The 14,448-nt window shown below is 39.4% G+C and overlaps 2 protein-coding genes across 2 annotated transcripts in view; one reads left to right on the top strand and one right to left on the bottom strand.

Moving 5' to 3' along the window:
* The first annotated feature begins 1,456 nt into the window (after positions 1-1,456).
* On the top strand, positions 1,457-7,282 carry RMP24 (ribonuclease MRP subunit p24). The gene is made up of 5 exons (XM_014887986.2): positions 1,457-1,564; positions 1,680-1,702; positions 2,493-2,692; positions 5,585-5,793; positions 6,200-7,282. Exons 1-5 carry the CDS (start codon positions 1,491-1,493, stop codon positions 6,351-6,353), a joined length of 660 nt encoding a protein of 219 aa, XP_014743472.2. The 5' UTR covers positions 1,457-1,490; the 3' UTR covers positions 6,354-7,282.
* A 1,385-nt stretch (positions 7,283-8,667) lies between these two features.
* Positions 8,668-14,448, bottom strand: part of RPRD1A (regulation of nuclear pre-mRNA domain containing 1A) — a 43,545-nt gene continuing 37,764 nt past the window's right edge. The window contains exon 7 of the mRNA XM_014887985.2: positions 8,668-13,291. Within this exon, the coding sequence (XP_014743471.1) occupies positions 13,142-13,291 (150 nt within the window). The 3' untranslated portion in view covers positions 8,668-13,141. The remainder of the gene's footprint in view (positions 13,292-14,448) is intronic.

The following is a 14,448-nucleotide window of genomic DNA, read 5'->3' as shown; positions in this document are numbered from 1 at the left end:
CTTGTGTTCAAAAATTACTTTCACTTTCCCCCTCCAGTATTAATAAATGGGAATATTTAATTTGCCAAAAAAATCCATTGAGTAATGAATACTGGTTGTGTTTTGAATAGATATTACGTGACATCCCTGCTCTTCCACTCAGAAAAGGTAGTTCACTCGAAAATTAGGATCAAAAAAGCCAGCAATGTGACAACAAAAATGTAATATTGGAAAGTTAAATGAAAAAATTCATTTCATAAAAAAAAAAAATTAGAGTCAACAGAGGCTTTGATTGTACCCATTATGAACATTTCATTAACAAGTCCAGATTTATTGACTGTGCAGTAAAGCTCTCTTAAAGGAAGCCTTGAAATTCCTTTTCCCCCTTGCTTTTCTATTTCTAAAGCCCTTGGCTACTCTATGTCAGAAAATAAGAAATAATTATATTTATTCAAATGCCTTGATAGAATATCGAAGCCTGCTCAGCTGAATACCTCTCCTAAATGAACACCATTACCAATAGACCAAGGGATAAAAACGTCCAGCAAATGAACAGGGCCGAGGGAATTAGTAAAACACACCTCAAACGGTGGAAAGCCGAGGATATGGTTTTGGGGCTTTTTAGGGGGTGAGGGGGGAGGTTTGGGGGGGTTTGTTTTGTTTTGTTTGTTTGGGTTTGGTTTTGTCTGTTTGTTTTTTGGGGTTTTTTAAATGGGGGTACATTTGCAGAGTGATAAAGAAAAGTCTAGAGTCGCCAAAATCCACGGAAAAGGCGCCTCAAATAGAGAGGGTGACAGATGAAGTTCAGCATTGCTGAGCATCAGGCAGATTTCTGGAGCTGCTGCTGCAGATCGTTCACCTGACAACCCCTCACAGAGCAATCTGTCGGGTTTGGAGGTTTGGTGGTTTTTCGTGTTTTTTCCCCACAGAATCCCAAAATTGTTACGGTTTGAAGGGGCCTCTGGAAATCATCCAGCCCAGCCCCAGTGCCAAGGCAGGGTCTCCTGGAGCAGGTGGCACAGGAACGCATCCAGGTGGGTTTGGAACGTCTCCAGAGAAGGAGATTCCATCAGTTCTCTGGGCCAGCCTAAGAGCTCTGCCGCCCTCAACGTAAAGCTGTCCTTCGTCACGTTATTTTCCCTAAAGTAAAAGTTTCCTTTCCTGCGGGAAAAACTTTCCACACGGCCGGGGACACAAGCAGCTCCCTGGGCGAGGCGGGTATCGCGCTCCGAGCGGGCCCGGCCCGGCCCGGCCCGGGCTGGGCTGGGCTGGGCTGGGTTGGGTTGGGCTGGGTTGGGTTCCCCCGGTCCCTCCCGGCTCCCCCAGCCCCGGGCACACAGCCGGGGCCCGCTGCCCTCCAGCCCTGCGCTGCCCCGAGCCCGGGGCCCGGCCCAGCCCGGTACCCTGGTGCTGCGGCCGCGGTGCCGCCGGGGCCCGGCCCAGCGCTGCACATCGTCCGCCTTCCCTTCCTTCCCTTCCCTTCCCTTCCGGCGGGGCGGGGGCTCGGCGCCATGGGGCGGCGGCTGCTGCTGGCGGCGGCGGAGCAGCTCGCGGGAGTCTGCCCGGGGCAGGCGCGATTCCTGCTGTAAGGAATCGCGGCGGGGCGGGGACGGGCGGTGGGAGAGCCCGGCGGTGACGCGCGGGATGTCGCCGCCTGTGCCGGCGGCCGAGCCCTGACGCTTTCCCTCTCTCCCGCGCAGGTGGATGCTCCGCAGTTCCCGAGGCGAGTGAGGGGCCCCGGGCGCAGGCGGTGCAGCCGGGCCGGAGGAAGGGGCTCCGGAGCCGGGCTTCCCGTGATCCCGGCGCGCTCCAGCCGAGGCTCCTGCCGTGGGAGAGCAGCGCGCGGCGGCTGCGCAAGGACGGGAGCGTGGGAATGAATGAATGAATGAATGAATGAATGAATGAATGAATGCCGGCTCGCCCTTTCCCTCTGTTTTCCCCTTGTCCCTGCACTGGCCCCGCACGGCTGCGTTTTGGGGTGCCGGCAGCAGTGCGGAGCTCGCCAGGAAGCAGGGCCAGGTGTCCCCAGCGGGTTTAAGGAGAGGCGCCCGAGTCCAGCTCCAGCAGCAGGAGCTAATGAGGCAGATGCCAGGAGCGAGCCTCTTACTGGCCTGAAATTTATCTCAAAGCGTTTCTTCATTGTAGCCTGAGGTCATGGCATCTTCTCACACTTAAAATGGGCAAAGAGCTTTACAAGGCTTTGGTGTCCCTGATCTGGTATGGAGTTCTTTGCAGAATTGTGAGCCTCCGTTGCTAAAGATTTTTAGCAAGGAATTGCATTTTTTCATGAAAGCCCATAGTTACATATTGTGTAAACTTGTGCCTTTCATTAACTTAGTCTGAATTGTGCTCAGCTGAGCACATTCTGGTGCTCAGCTTCCTCTTGTGTTCTAGTGTTTTTTTAAACACAGAAACACTTAGGTACTTAGGTAATGTCAAAATTGAAACACACCATTTTAAAGTTTGCTTATACAACATAGTTATTTCATCCTTTTGCCTTTATTTATCTGTAGCTAATGAACATGGATTAGAAAGGATATGTCCTTACTGCTTCCAGTTCCTGGTTCCTGACAGCTACCGGGTGCGCCTCAAACCAAAGATGAAAGTAACTCCACAGATAGAGAAAGTTCTTAAACGAGAGGCAAAGAATCATAAACTTAACATGAAACAGACAAAGCTTTTGAGAAAGTACAAGGAGTCAAGAAGCGTTCTGGTAAGGACATTTATTTGGATCTGACAAGTACATGATATTCCCTAAATTACATGTCCCTATTTCAGTGGCATAAAAAAAGAATACACAGAAGCCTTTCTCTTAGAAGAGAAGCCCACACATTTCTTTATTACGAGCATAAAACTCTTCCTTTCTTTTTGGAATAACTTCTATGTATAAATGAATTATTTTAAAATCTACCTTCCACAATAGGTCATGAACACAGTGACAAGACCAGTAAGCTTTTTTCTCTCCAAAAAAAAACCTTGTGACACTACATGTTAGAGAAGCTACACAAACATCTCATTTACTGCCTTTGTTTCAGTTTATAAGTTGTTAAGCAAATATGTTTTGACACAAACTTTACTTCACGTATTTCACTAGCCTCTCATGGCTACATCAGATTATTATTACCATCTGTATTAATATAATTTTTTACATTTGTCTGAATATTGCTGTTTATAGGAAGTCTTTCAAAACTAAACCCCAGAGGTAATTTCAACAAGTTTATGTTTTTCTCGAGGGCTTAGTTATTTTTCCTAGAAGTACTCAGGAATGTGACATTTAATTACTATTGGAAGAATAATACTGAACATTTAATCTAGTGTTGCCAAGGTATGTACTGTTTTAAAAACAGATCATGTGAATGGTTGTTGTAATAAATGAGACAGGACTCTATTGTGCCCAGCAGTTGCTGGCACACTTGGAATTTTCCAAGGAGTGAATTTTGTGAAACCAAAAATTATTAGAATTAATAAAAAAAAAGAAACTGAGGAAATAGCACCAAGGTTCTTGGCTGTCAGAGCAAAATAAGATGCTTCATAAAGGCACTCTCCCCAAATTGTAGGTCACAGTTGAGCTTCAGAAAGGATGTCTGAAAAGGTTTTTCACCCAGAGGGTGGTTGGGCACTGGAACAGGCTCCCCAGGGAGGGGGTCACAGCACCAAGGCTTACAGGAGTTCAAGAAGCATTGGGACAACAGTCTCAGGCACATGGTGTGATTCCTGGCATGTCCTGTGCTGGGCTAGGAGCTGAAATTTGATGATGCATGTAGGTCCCTTCCAACTCAAGATGTTCTGTGATTCTTCAAGCTGAAGTATTTGCTTTATTTTTCTGGGATCACAAATGTTGAGGGTACATTAAGAACTGTCTCTTTAAGCAACTGATGAACAGAGCAGTGTTCTATGAAATGATGATGGGCTCTTAGACTTCTTGTGTGGCTAGAGAGTGTTTGTTAGGGACACACTGTGCATTCATATGAGTAGTTTAAAATTCAGTTTAAATAGGTCCAGTTTAAACTCTGGATAATATTTTGATTTTGGTATGTAATTACAATTTGCTGTGCTTGTGTTTTGTTGAGTTTGAATTTGTCCTGTGGATTATGATTTAAGTGTTTCTTATTTCAAGTCTTTAAAATGCTGTCAGCAACTGGCAGCTTTCGGAATTAGCAATGTAGATCCCTGTAATCTAATACCTGAGACTTGTGCAAATGAAAATTTCAGTGTGGTTGGAAATTAAAGCGAGCAAGTGTGACAGGTTGAACCTCTGAGAACTTTCTTAGCAAGTAGAACTTGATTTTAGATTGCTTCTGCCATAAAAAGGAGTATAACATAGGGACTGTTTCAGGGCTTTAAACATTTTTGGAGTTAACTGCTGATCCATTTCAGGGAGTGGAAATTAGCTGTGAAGTGCTATAATTAATCCAGTAATTCCTGCATTGTAAAGTGGTCACCTCCATTTGTATTCTTCACAGTGCTAATTCACCATGTGATGCTGAGTTTGTTTCCCACCTGTATTTCATTTAGAAGAACTAAAAATACATCAATACCTGAGCACTTAATGCCATTTTTTTTTAGTTCATTAGGCTGACAAAACACAATGTCAAAACGCTTAACTAAAAACGTTTAATTTCAGCATCTCTAAATGTAATTTTTATAAACTATCTGAATTTAGTTAAATTGACACACTTTGAAATGAAGAATGGCTTGGTATAAATCAAAACTGCTTAGACATTTTTGTGACAGTCTTTTGAGTATGTTATTTTTAACCAGAAGCATCACATAACTGATTTTCTGTCAGTCTAATTGGTGCCTCAGAAAGCTGTCTGGCTGTATTACTTTTGTATCTCTTAGTGTGAGTAGTTGCCATGGCAGTAAGGGATATCAGGAATGCCTGACAGTCTGTGTGACTGGGTGATGTGATTGGTTCTGATGCACCTCTCAGCTTGGTGTGCTGCTGAAGTTCCCTGCAGCCAGAGGTACACTGAGAGAAGAGAAAGTGCCCTTTGTTTAGAACATGCTCCTTATTGTAGTAAGTACTTTTACCCAATTCAAAGCCTCATATTTGTTTACTGAGACTTGCTGTTTTTAGTAAAGTGGACATCTGCGTTTGAGAGTTTGGTAGTTTAAATATTTTATCCCAAGATTCCCTGAAAAGTGTGCAATATAACTTCATTAAGGGTAGAATATGCTAATGACTTTAGATGACACAGAATGTGGTATTTTTTAGCCAAATACCTAATGTATTGGAGTACTTTGGTATACTCAGTGTCTCTTGTACACTCAAAATATGATTTGCCCAGTTCAGGTGCTGTTTCGTCTGTGTTGACAGCATTGTTCTCTGTATTTCACATTCAGCAGTAAGGGTCTCCTGAAATTAGTTTGTAGAGAATTGGAGTAATTTCTAGATAAACCCAAAGGATGTGTTTGGCTTAAGAATTAAAATCCGAATTACAAAGTGTATGTTACTTTTTAGTATCACATGTTTTGCTTAAGCAAATATTTAATTTGTGTCATGGTATTTGGAGAACAGTTTGGATAATTCTTCTAACGGCTTTATAATAAAATGGTGGAAAGATTGAAAGGCAGCTTGACATTTACTTTCTTCTCTCCATAGCTGATTACTTGCAAATCTTGCAACAAAACAACGAGACATTATGGTGAAAGCAGGGATTTTCTGGCTACCAGAACACAAAATTGTGGCACTCCAGGTATCAAATCTAGCCTGAAGACACCAGATACAAAAATTCAGTCTGCAAAGAAAATGACACCTGTAAGCTGCAGTAGGTTGGGATCTAAAGGGAACAGTCCCTCGTCACTTTCCAGGTATCTGTTTCTTTCCTATTTAAAGCAGCCCTTTGCCAAGTAGAGTGTATTGCATCTTGTTGGTTTTAGATCAGTCATTTAATAAAGTTTAAATTGATAACTTAGTGTATTTCTCAGTTGGTATGTTTGAGGATATCAATTTTAATTTTCCAACCTTTAACATCAAAGATTATCATGAAAAACCACTGTGTGCAAAGAATGCCCAGTTACATTTGTGTCATCAGTGCAAAATGTCTATCCTAAAATTTGCATGACAAAGTAACACTGATGATTGCTCACTTGCACGTAAAAATACACGGTTTCTCTTGGATATTTTTCACTCAAATTATGTATGTGTGCTTTCACAGTTACTTTATGCTAATTCAGATTTCTCCCCTTTAAGACATTTGAATCTTTTGTTTTTCAGGACACGTGAATCCGGACAGGCAACAACCAACTCTGCTTCCAAGACTCCACGAAACTCCAAATTTCACTTTTCTAAGCTAAAACGGATGCTTGATCTAGAAGAAAAAGAGAAAAACCAGAAGGCAGATTTCAAAACCTTTTTGACTTTACTTTAGTTATATATTATTTCAAAGTAATAAAGATTACAGCAATAAATATTGCTCCAGTTTTAGTAAATCAACAAAGCTGTACCTTGTGGAAGCATAGACCGTATTTTTTAGACGGAAGCTCTGTTTCCAAGGGGAGTGATTGTCTGCCTGAGGGAGTTGAGAAGATAGCCAGTTTAATATGCTTGGGAATCTTGAACATGTTCTGCAGTTTCTGATGCCCCAGGAATTAAAAGCCAGGATTTATCCTTTGAGGAAGCTGATAATGGTCCCACCAGGACCATTTAATTGTCAAGATTAAAGATCTTCAGTTTATGTTTGGCACAGAGATGAGAGGACAGTGTGAAGTCACTGTTCAAGACTGAGGTTATAGCTTGTCCCATTTACAGTCTGCAGTGATAATTCTGCACATGGTGCTTAACATTTCCCTCCTGAAAAATACAGCCAATTAGTTAAAAGCATTTACTTTCTTGGATTTAAAGGTCTGTGTTTTCCTTTTCTTTTGCTGGTTTAACGAATAGTTTACTTTAAGTGCCTTCAGATTCAGTGAACAGTGCTTAAGAAGTAGGACCAGCAAATAACTTGGTGGACTGGGAAGCAGTCCAGGGCAGGGGAGAATAGTTAATTGTAAACTGTACTTAAGAGTCTCAGAGATTGGCATGTGACCTTTTTATATCTCCTGTACACTTGCATAATAACTGAAGGGTGCACTGCTCTTTGTCTCTTATGTACGTGTAGGATAAAATGAACTGCCATTCTTTAATCAAAATACAAACCTTGGAGTGTTGCCTTTTTCAGTAGAACTTGGCATTAATTCACCTGTTGCTGTACTTAGAATCCAGTCCTCTGAAAAATACTTAATTTTGTTGACTTCTGTGCATTGCACAAAAGTATTTGAAAATACAAATTCCGCAATAAATTTTCTTATTAAAAGCGCACACATTAGTAGGTACTGCTGTTCTTCCCATGAAGCCAATGTGAAACTAGCACAGGCATCTGCTGTTTTAAGGTGCCCCAACATTAATGTGTTCGTTAGATCAAAGCATGTTTCCCTGTTGTCCCTGTTTACAGTGCTTCTTACACAACAACTTGCAGTCTCAAGAATGCATTCCTTTTGGATAAAACTATAAATAAGGGATAAAAGACAGGAAGGGGGGAGCACAACCAGTGTGCAGAGTAAGCTAATGGGTGATCTAGCCACATCACAAGAGAGCTTGTCTAAACTACGCATTTCCAAAAATGTTTTGTGGCGGTTGGCACTGAACTACAGGCATTCTGCACACCAAGTGTGTTACCTTTGCAGTACGTTATTTGTTAACAGAGATAGAGCCTTGTCATGCTCCCAACAACAACTTCTTTTTCCTTTGGAATTATCACAGTTGTCAGATATGTCCAGATGTTGTTGTTAAAAGGGATTGTTATTGAGAACTATTAGACTTTATTCTAGGAACAAAGGGAAAGAAGTCATTCAGTATGTGCCTTTTCTTGTTTTACAAGTGTGCTTCAAAATGCTGGGTAGAAATAATCTCCAGTGCTTTTATATTATTCCTAAGCCTTTAATAGAATCTGATTTTTCTGTTAACTGGATTTCCACAGAATTGGTATATTGAAAGACAGACACACATATGTATAAATGTATCTCTATACATAATATATGTAGGTGTATACATACATATGCACACATCAGAGGCTTATATGCAGACATATATTACATATATGCATGTCATGCACTCTTCCCTTCAGGACACATTACCTTCCTGTACTTGAAACACTGAAGGCTGTTGGCTGTGAGAGACTTGGTGAGCTCCCCTCCAAACCACTGCCAGGCCACATTACTGGCTTGTGTTTGAAGTGCTAGAATAGAGAGAGAGAGGAAATTCCTTCACTGATTTCAGAGAGGGCAAAACTTCAGCCAGACTTTGTAAAGCAAGAGCAAGAAGGTCTCCGATGAGCATATGGCCCTGCAGAGGCATGTGATTAGAGAGTGAGTGTTATTTCCCTGCTCACAAAAACTCTTGGGCAATGCTATGTGTATCATTGGTAGTACTTGTGTCATACCACAATGAAAATGTTATAGAAGTGTGTCTTAAAATAATAGTTCTAGAGATAGGACCTCAGACTCTTTAATGCACTGCTTCCTCACTGAAAACTGTCACACAAAATATAGGGAGTAATAAACCTCAAAATTAGCATCAAGCATTTCCTCAGCATCATCCCTGAGATGAGATTTTGCTTGACTCCTGAGTATAGAGAGCAGTTTATATTGAAGACATTTCCCACCATGAGACTGAGAAGGTAAGCAATGAATAATAATTTTCAAAGATGTTTTTACAACAATGTTTTATTAAATATGAAAGAGCGTACATATAGGTGTTATTCTGAGGACATAAATTACACAAGGATTACAGGTTCTGTCAGAAAAGCACAATAATGAAACATCTTTACATTTCAAACTTTTCTTGTTAGCTTTTAACAAATAAGTCTATTTCTGTTGCAAACAAGTAATGAGTGCTATTGAACTTTTGCAAATTCCCACAAAAACATCATGCTTAGTAGGATACTTTAACTATTGTAAATATGAAATCAGAATTAGATTCCTAAATAGCACGATGGAAGAGATTTACTACTTAATCAAGATAAATGACACACTGAAATAGGAGCCGAGACAAAATTGGTCATTCATTAAAAAAAAATTTCACCTCAGACACTATGTTTGAGTCTGCTTTCTTCACTTGCAGGAATAATCACTGTGATTAAATGTAATGAGCAGAACTGGCCTAAATATTTGCAAATGTAACCATCAAATTTTAGACGTGGTTTTCACTGATTTTCCCACTGAAAAAACCCCACACCTACAGATCTATTTCCTCTACGTTTCAAAAGGCTCTTCTGCAGAGGGCCAACCAAGCCTATGTATGATTCCACGTCCTCCATGGTCATCTGCGCTGCCGGCTACTGCATCCTATGTACGTGTTTAGGGTCACCATCGACTCTTCAGACTGAGTTACCACTGACTTGTGAGAGCAGAACTAGTCTGTGCAAGTCCTAACTCAATGCTTTTTTAAACTTCAGGTAAACAGGAATGTGATTTCATCATAATGAAAGCTCTCAATTTGACACTCGGAAGACTACTCGGATAAAATACATAATAAGCATGTGGTTTGGGTTGTGTTGCTAGGGATTAACAGAAGTGTTTTAATATATTAATACAAACATTAACAGGGTGAATCAGACAAGCTATTATTATTGCAGGCTGTAGTCTTATTTCCGAAAGAAGTAATGAAACATAATTTCGAAGAATGGTAATTTTTGTAGCTAAGGACTTCACATTTATTTTTAAAACCACAAAAATGGGGTGGTATTCCTGATATCTTTCAAAACATTCTGCAAAAAACACAGCTTGAGCCTGCAAATACTAGAATATACAAGCAGTCCCAGTGACCTCCAAGGTAAGCATTCTCACATGGCAAAGTGCTGCAGGAATCTTTTTGCTTTTTTTCAGAGAATGCTTAATAAAAGTGCAATATAGTGAAGCAAATAATCTAATTATTATGCCTTTATTATTAGATGAAAAATATTCAGATATTTTATAATTGTGCCTTTTGTAGGGCAGGCATTCTGGTTTGCCTAGAGCCATTAGAAGAGGTAGGCAGCATATGCCCACACATTTTCTTTCCCAGGATGGCAACACCCCAAAGCAGTTCTGTGGTACAATCCCACCTACAGATAAAACAGTGTGCTGCCCAGTCTCGCAGTTATTTCTGTTTTGACGGAAGCTGATGCGGTTTGCTTTACCTTTCCACCCAGGCATGTTCTCCCTCTTGTCTCCTCGGAACCTTACCCTTCCCCACCCAGCCTCTTTTCTTCCTGAGATGTCAGAAGTACATACATTAAGATTTGGAACCTGAGAATTTGGAGGTATTTTTTGACACTACGGGGCTGCATCTGTACCATACCACGCTATCTCCTGCTATACTATTACAATTACAATATAAATCTCCTAACTACTCGATACCTGATGCCTTTCCCATATAAATTAAAAAAAAAAACCCAGCGTCCCATTCAGCCTTTAATATATGACACTTGCTCCAGGAGTGACCTTTGCCTTTCACAAGTCCTTTTTCCCAAACAAGTATTGAAGGATCATTTCCAAAATCCCAGCTATGAAAAACTCCTTGAAGTAAACAATTTCACAGTAAAATAAAGAAAAATATATCCAGAAAATAACACTCTCTCAAAATTAAAACTTATATACATCAAGAAAAAGCTGAGGTTTTGCCTCATTCTTTTATCAGTTTTACATTACCTGTAGATAAGCAATGTTATCACTAGGACTTATGAACAGAAAAACAAATCCAGTGAAATAAGGGTCGTGTCTTTTCTAAAACCTTTGAGAGATCAAGAAAATTCATCAGTCAACTTTATTATTGTAACTAATTTCAATTCAGGCAGCAAAAGACTGTTTAAGCTTAGTTCCCTATGATTCTGAGTATCCAAGACAGATCTTTCAGCGCAATCTAATAAGCCTTGTCACTGCACTTATAATCACCTCTGGGCACAAATTAGGTTTTCTATGGATGGAATTCAACCATGAACTCACTATTTATGCTTCTTGTTCTAAGATTTTTTTTAGAATTCTTAATAGATTAAGCTGGTTTAATATTCACTACAAATTTGGTGCTATTCTTTAGCAAAACTGAGCTTTAACTGCAACTGCAATGCACATCTATGTGTATAAGAATTTATGTGATGAGTTTAATGTACTAGAACAGAAATATTTAAAACATTAAAATTATATCAGAACATTTTCTCATCAAGAATCTACACTGAAATATGTCAAAAAATGTTATTTGATTTTGCATATTAAAGTAAAGAAACTAAATCCTCTGGATTCAATATAGTCAGCTTTTTTTCTTTCCTATAGAATGGAAAATTGCCACTCAAAAAGTTTGAAATTTTTGGACATCTAGTGAGCTCTGATAACTATTTTGAGCACTCCTATTTGTCAGTCAGAATTTTTTAAATCATCTGTATTCTATATTGCATGCTATGGACTGCTATGTCAACAGCTTGTATTTCTGTCTTTTTCAGGTTTTTTCCATACTGAACTGAGGTCTAATGCATGGCAACTTCTACAAGAAAACGTAATTGGACTGAGATGCTTATGTCCAAGTGTATCTATTTTAAAGAGAATGATTACTCTCCATTCACATCCTACAAGTATTCTAGTGATTAGCCCTGTAGAAGCCAATAACAAGTGACAGATAACAACCTTGAACAATTTCACTCCAGGACTATTTTGAATTGTTGTGGGTTTTGAAAAGAAAGAACAGCTTTTTGTAAAAAAATCTGCTTTCATGTGAGGCATATTAAACTTGTAAACTGTGAACTTAACTGGTACAAAACAATGCCTGACAAGTGCAAAACCATGAACAAAATGCAATCATTAATTACTCCTATGATATATCCAACTCAAAACACTTGCAGCCCAGGTTTTTAAGGTCATCAAAATGCCAAAGGTACAGGCAGACATTTTTAAAATCACTCAATGATTACATGGCTCATTCCCATGGACTGAAAAGCTGGAACCTTCTGGCAATGTGCTAAATGCCTGTCTGTATCTTTAAGTTTTTAAGTGACCCTAAAAGCTGATGCATAGTATGGACACAAGGGTTCTTCACAAATTCAGCTGTTCCCAGAGAAATACCACATTCATGCCATGCAACAGAGTTTTTTAACTGGGCAATAGTTTTCTGCTGTTTGATTTATACACAGGCCTGAACAGTCTCCTCCTGTTGTGTGAGAAAAAGACAATTGAGATTTAGAAATATTTTCTGGAGTGGGTGAAGGTGAGGAGGTGGTAGCCCATGCTGGCCTCCAGGGTTTCTCAGTAGGAAGAGGATGTATGGTACAGCTGCATCATGTTGCATGTACGGATGGTACATTGTCAAATTTTAATAATGGGCACTTAGCAATTGAGACAGTTTAGAGAATGACCTTTCAATTTAATTAAAACTGTAAAATGGCTTCACATTTCTGGGATTAACCTTTTTAGATGGAAACAGATGTTCCAGAAAGGGATTAGATTACAAATGAATGGTCCCTCGATTTAGAAACTAAGCAGCTGTAAAAAGCTACAGTTTCAAAACATAATTAAACTGGTCAATTTTATAGTTTCTACATGCTGACTTCTAAATGATACAAAAATATTGCAGTATTTTGAGTTATTTGAAGATCTGCTCAGTCTAACATGATTAACATTTTCCAATAGAAAATTGGTTGTTAGCATTTACTTCAAAAAACCCACATTGTTTTGGGAATGGGTAATTTAAATGTAATGGACAGTAAAAGATCACTTTTAACTTTGCATTAAATTGCATCGGCCTTCTTGCAAACATAAGCCTGTAATTTCCACATTTCACTCCCTCACTAGCAACGGAAATGTCTTAAGTAAGGATTATGTTTTGATTATATGTTGATCTACATTAAATACAGGGTACATAAGAAAAATCTTAGCATGTTTTTTTACAGGGCACCCAACTAACATCTTTACAAAAGATAATTATTCATTCTTCCATGTAACAGACACAGATGCCACTTTTATAAATGTACCCTTATGTTCACCTCGCCAATAAAATAGTAAACAAATCAACCTTTTAAACCATTTTTTATAAATTATTAAAGTATTTTTACTGACACTCTGCAACAATATACAAAAATAATACTACAAGAGTACCGATCGGTCTGGCCTACCCCATTTCACAGAAAAGCAAAGGTTATAGGGGGATGTTTGGTAATCAATCATCGCTGTAGATGTCTCCTGCAAATGGTAGGTGTACGTGGCTGCCCGTGACGTTGGGAAGTCGAGAGAGATCAGGCAGGTTCTGGATGCGTGACCTGAGTTCTTTCCGTACTTGGGACACTCTGGCTAACTTGCGTTTGTACTCCTGTAATGCAGAAGAATTCAATATGAGGCTTTTTTGCTGTTACCATCCCTACTACTTACGGCACCTGTGATTTTCCAAACTAAGTATTCCCTCTGCAAGCTAGGTAAACAGCCTTTAACAGGTGAGAACCCAGAGATCTGGGTATTTAGGAGTCAGAGGTATCAGCTCTAGAATTTTCCCAGCAATGGACTTCAAAAGCATAGCCACGGGTTTATTTTGCTTTGAATTCTAAGAACATAAATGCTGAATAAGGAACACAATCCCAGCTAACACAACCGCAGGCTTTTCTCCATATAACTAGGAGAATGGGATTACTCTTAAAACTTAATTAGGACAGTCGTTGCCGATATTCTACTATCAATAACAGAGGTTAGAAGGATAAACTTACTGATGTCAAAGAAGTTGCTTTCATCTCATACTGCTGAAATAATAAAACCAACCAAATACCCACTAACTAGGCCTACTAGGCCCCACTGAGCTGAGCAATGATAAGTATTTTAACTTTTATAATAAAAAATGTATTTCCTCAGTACATTTATGGATTTATCCCTGGGTTTTCAGGAACTTTTTGAATTGGGAACTTAGGATTTCATATTGTGTTTGAATACAGGCCAAACCACTCACAACTGATGTATTTAATGATGAGTCACTTTTCACTTGAAACAATATTATATAAATAAAGTTTAACATTGCAAATCAGTGCACTAGAATATCGTCAGTAGTCACCTCTAAAGCACACAAGACATAATGGAGAAGAATACCATCTTTTATAAAATGACAACAGTTATTCCAGTAACAATTATTCCTGTATCATTCACAAGAATATTTGAATTTCAAACACTTGGAAAGTGCGGAAAGCAGAAGAAACTAAGTACTAGCAGACAAAGCAGTGCTTCATGAAAAAATACCACAATTCAAATACCACATAACAAATGCAGATGCTTTCTAGTGTGGCTGCAGGTTTTGCTGCAGCCTGGGAATGGCTGGAAGTAACAACACATAGGTAATGACAACTTGGATAATCAGCCCATGGATAACCAAGATTTCTCCACTTTTAAATAACAGTGTGGGAAAATTCTACATGATCCTGCAACAGTGACAAATATAAACCACTTGATAGTTCCAGCAAGTATGAAAACACAGCGCAAATGTCTATA

The sequence above is a fragment of the Sturnus vulgaris genome, chromosome 1 (genome assembly GCF_052056855.1).
Source record: "Sturnus vulgaris isolate bStuVul1 chromosome 1, bStuVul1.hap1, whole genome shotgun sequence".
NCBI lineage: Eukaryota > Metazoa > Chordata > Aves > Passeriformes > Sturnidae > Sturnus > Sturnus vulgaris.
Note: the sequence above shows the minus strand (reverse complement) of the source record. Positions and strands in the feature narration are given on the sequence as shown.

Excerpts from the sequence above, each read along its gene's own strand:
- RMP24 (XM_014887986.2), top strand. The coding sequence starts at position 1,491 with ATGGGGCGGCGGCTGCTGCTGGCGGCGGCGGAGCAGCTCGCGGGAGTC. Across the intron at positions 1,565-1,679 it reads GGGCAGGCGCGATTCCTGCT|GTGGATGCTCCGCAGTTCCC; the intron begins GTAAGGAATCGC and ends TCTCCCGCGCAG. Across the intron at positions 2,693-5,584 it reads AGGAGTCAAGAAGCGTTCTG|CTGATTACTTGCAAATCTTG; the intron begins GTAAGGACATTT and ends TTCTCTCCATAG.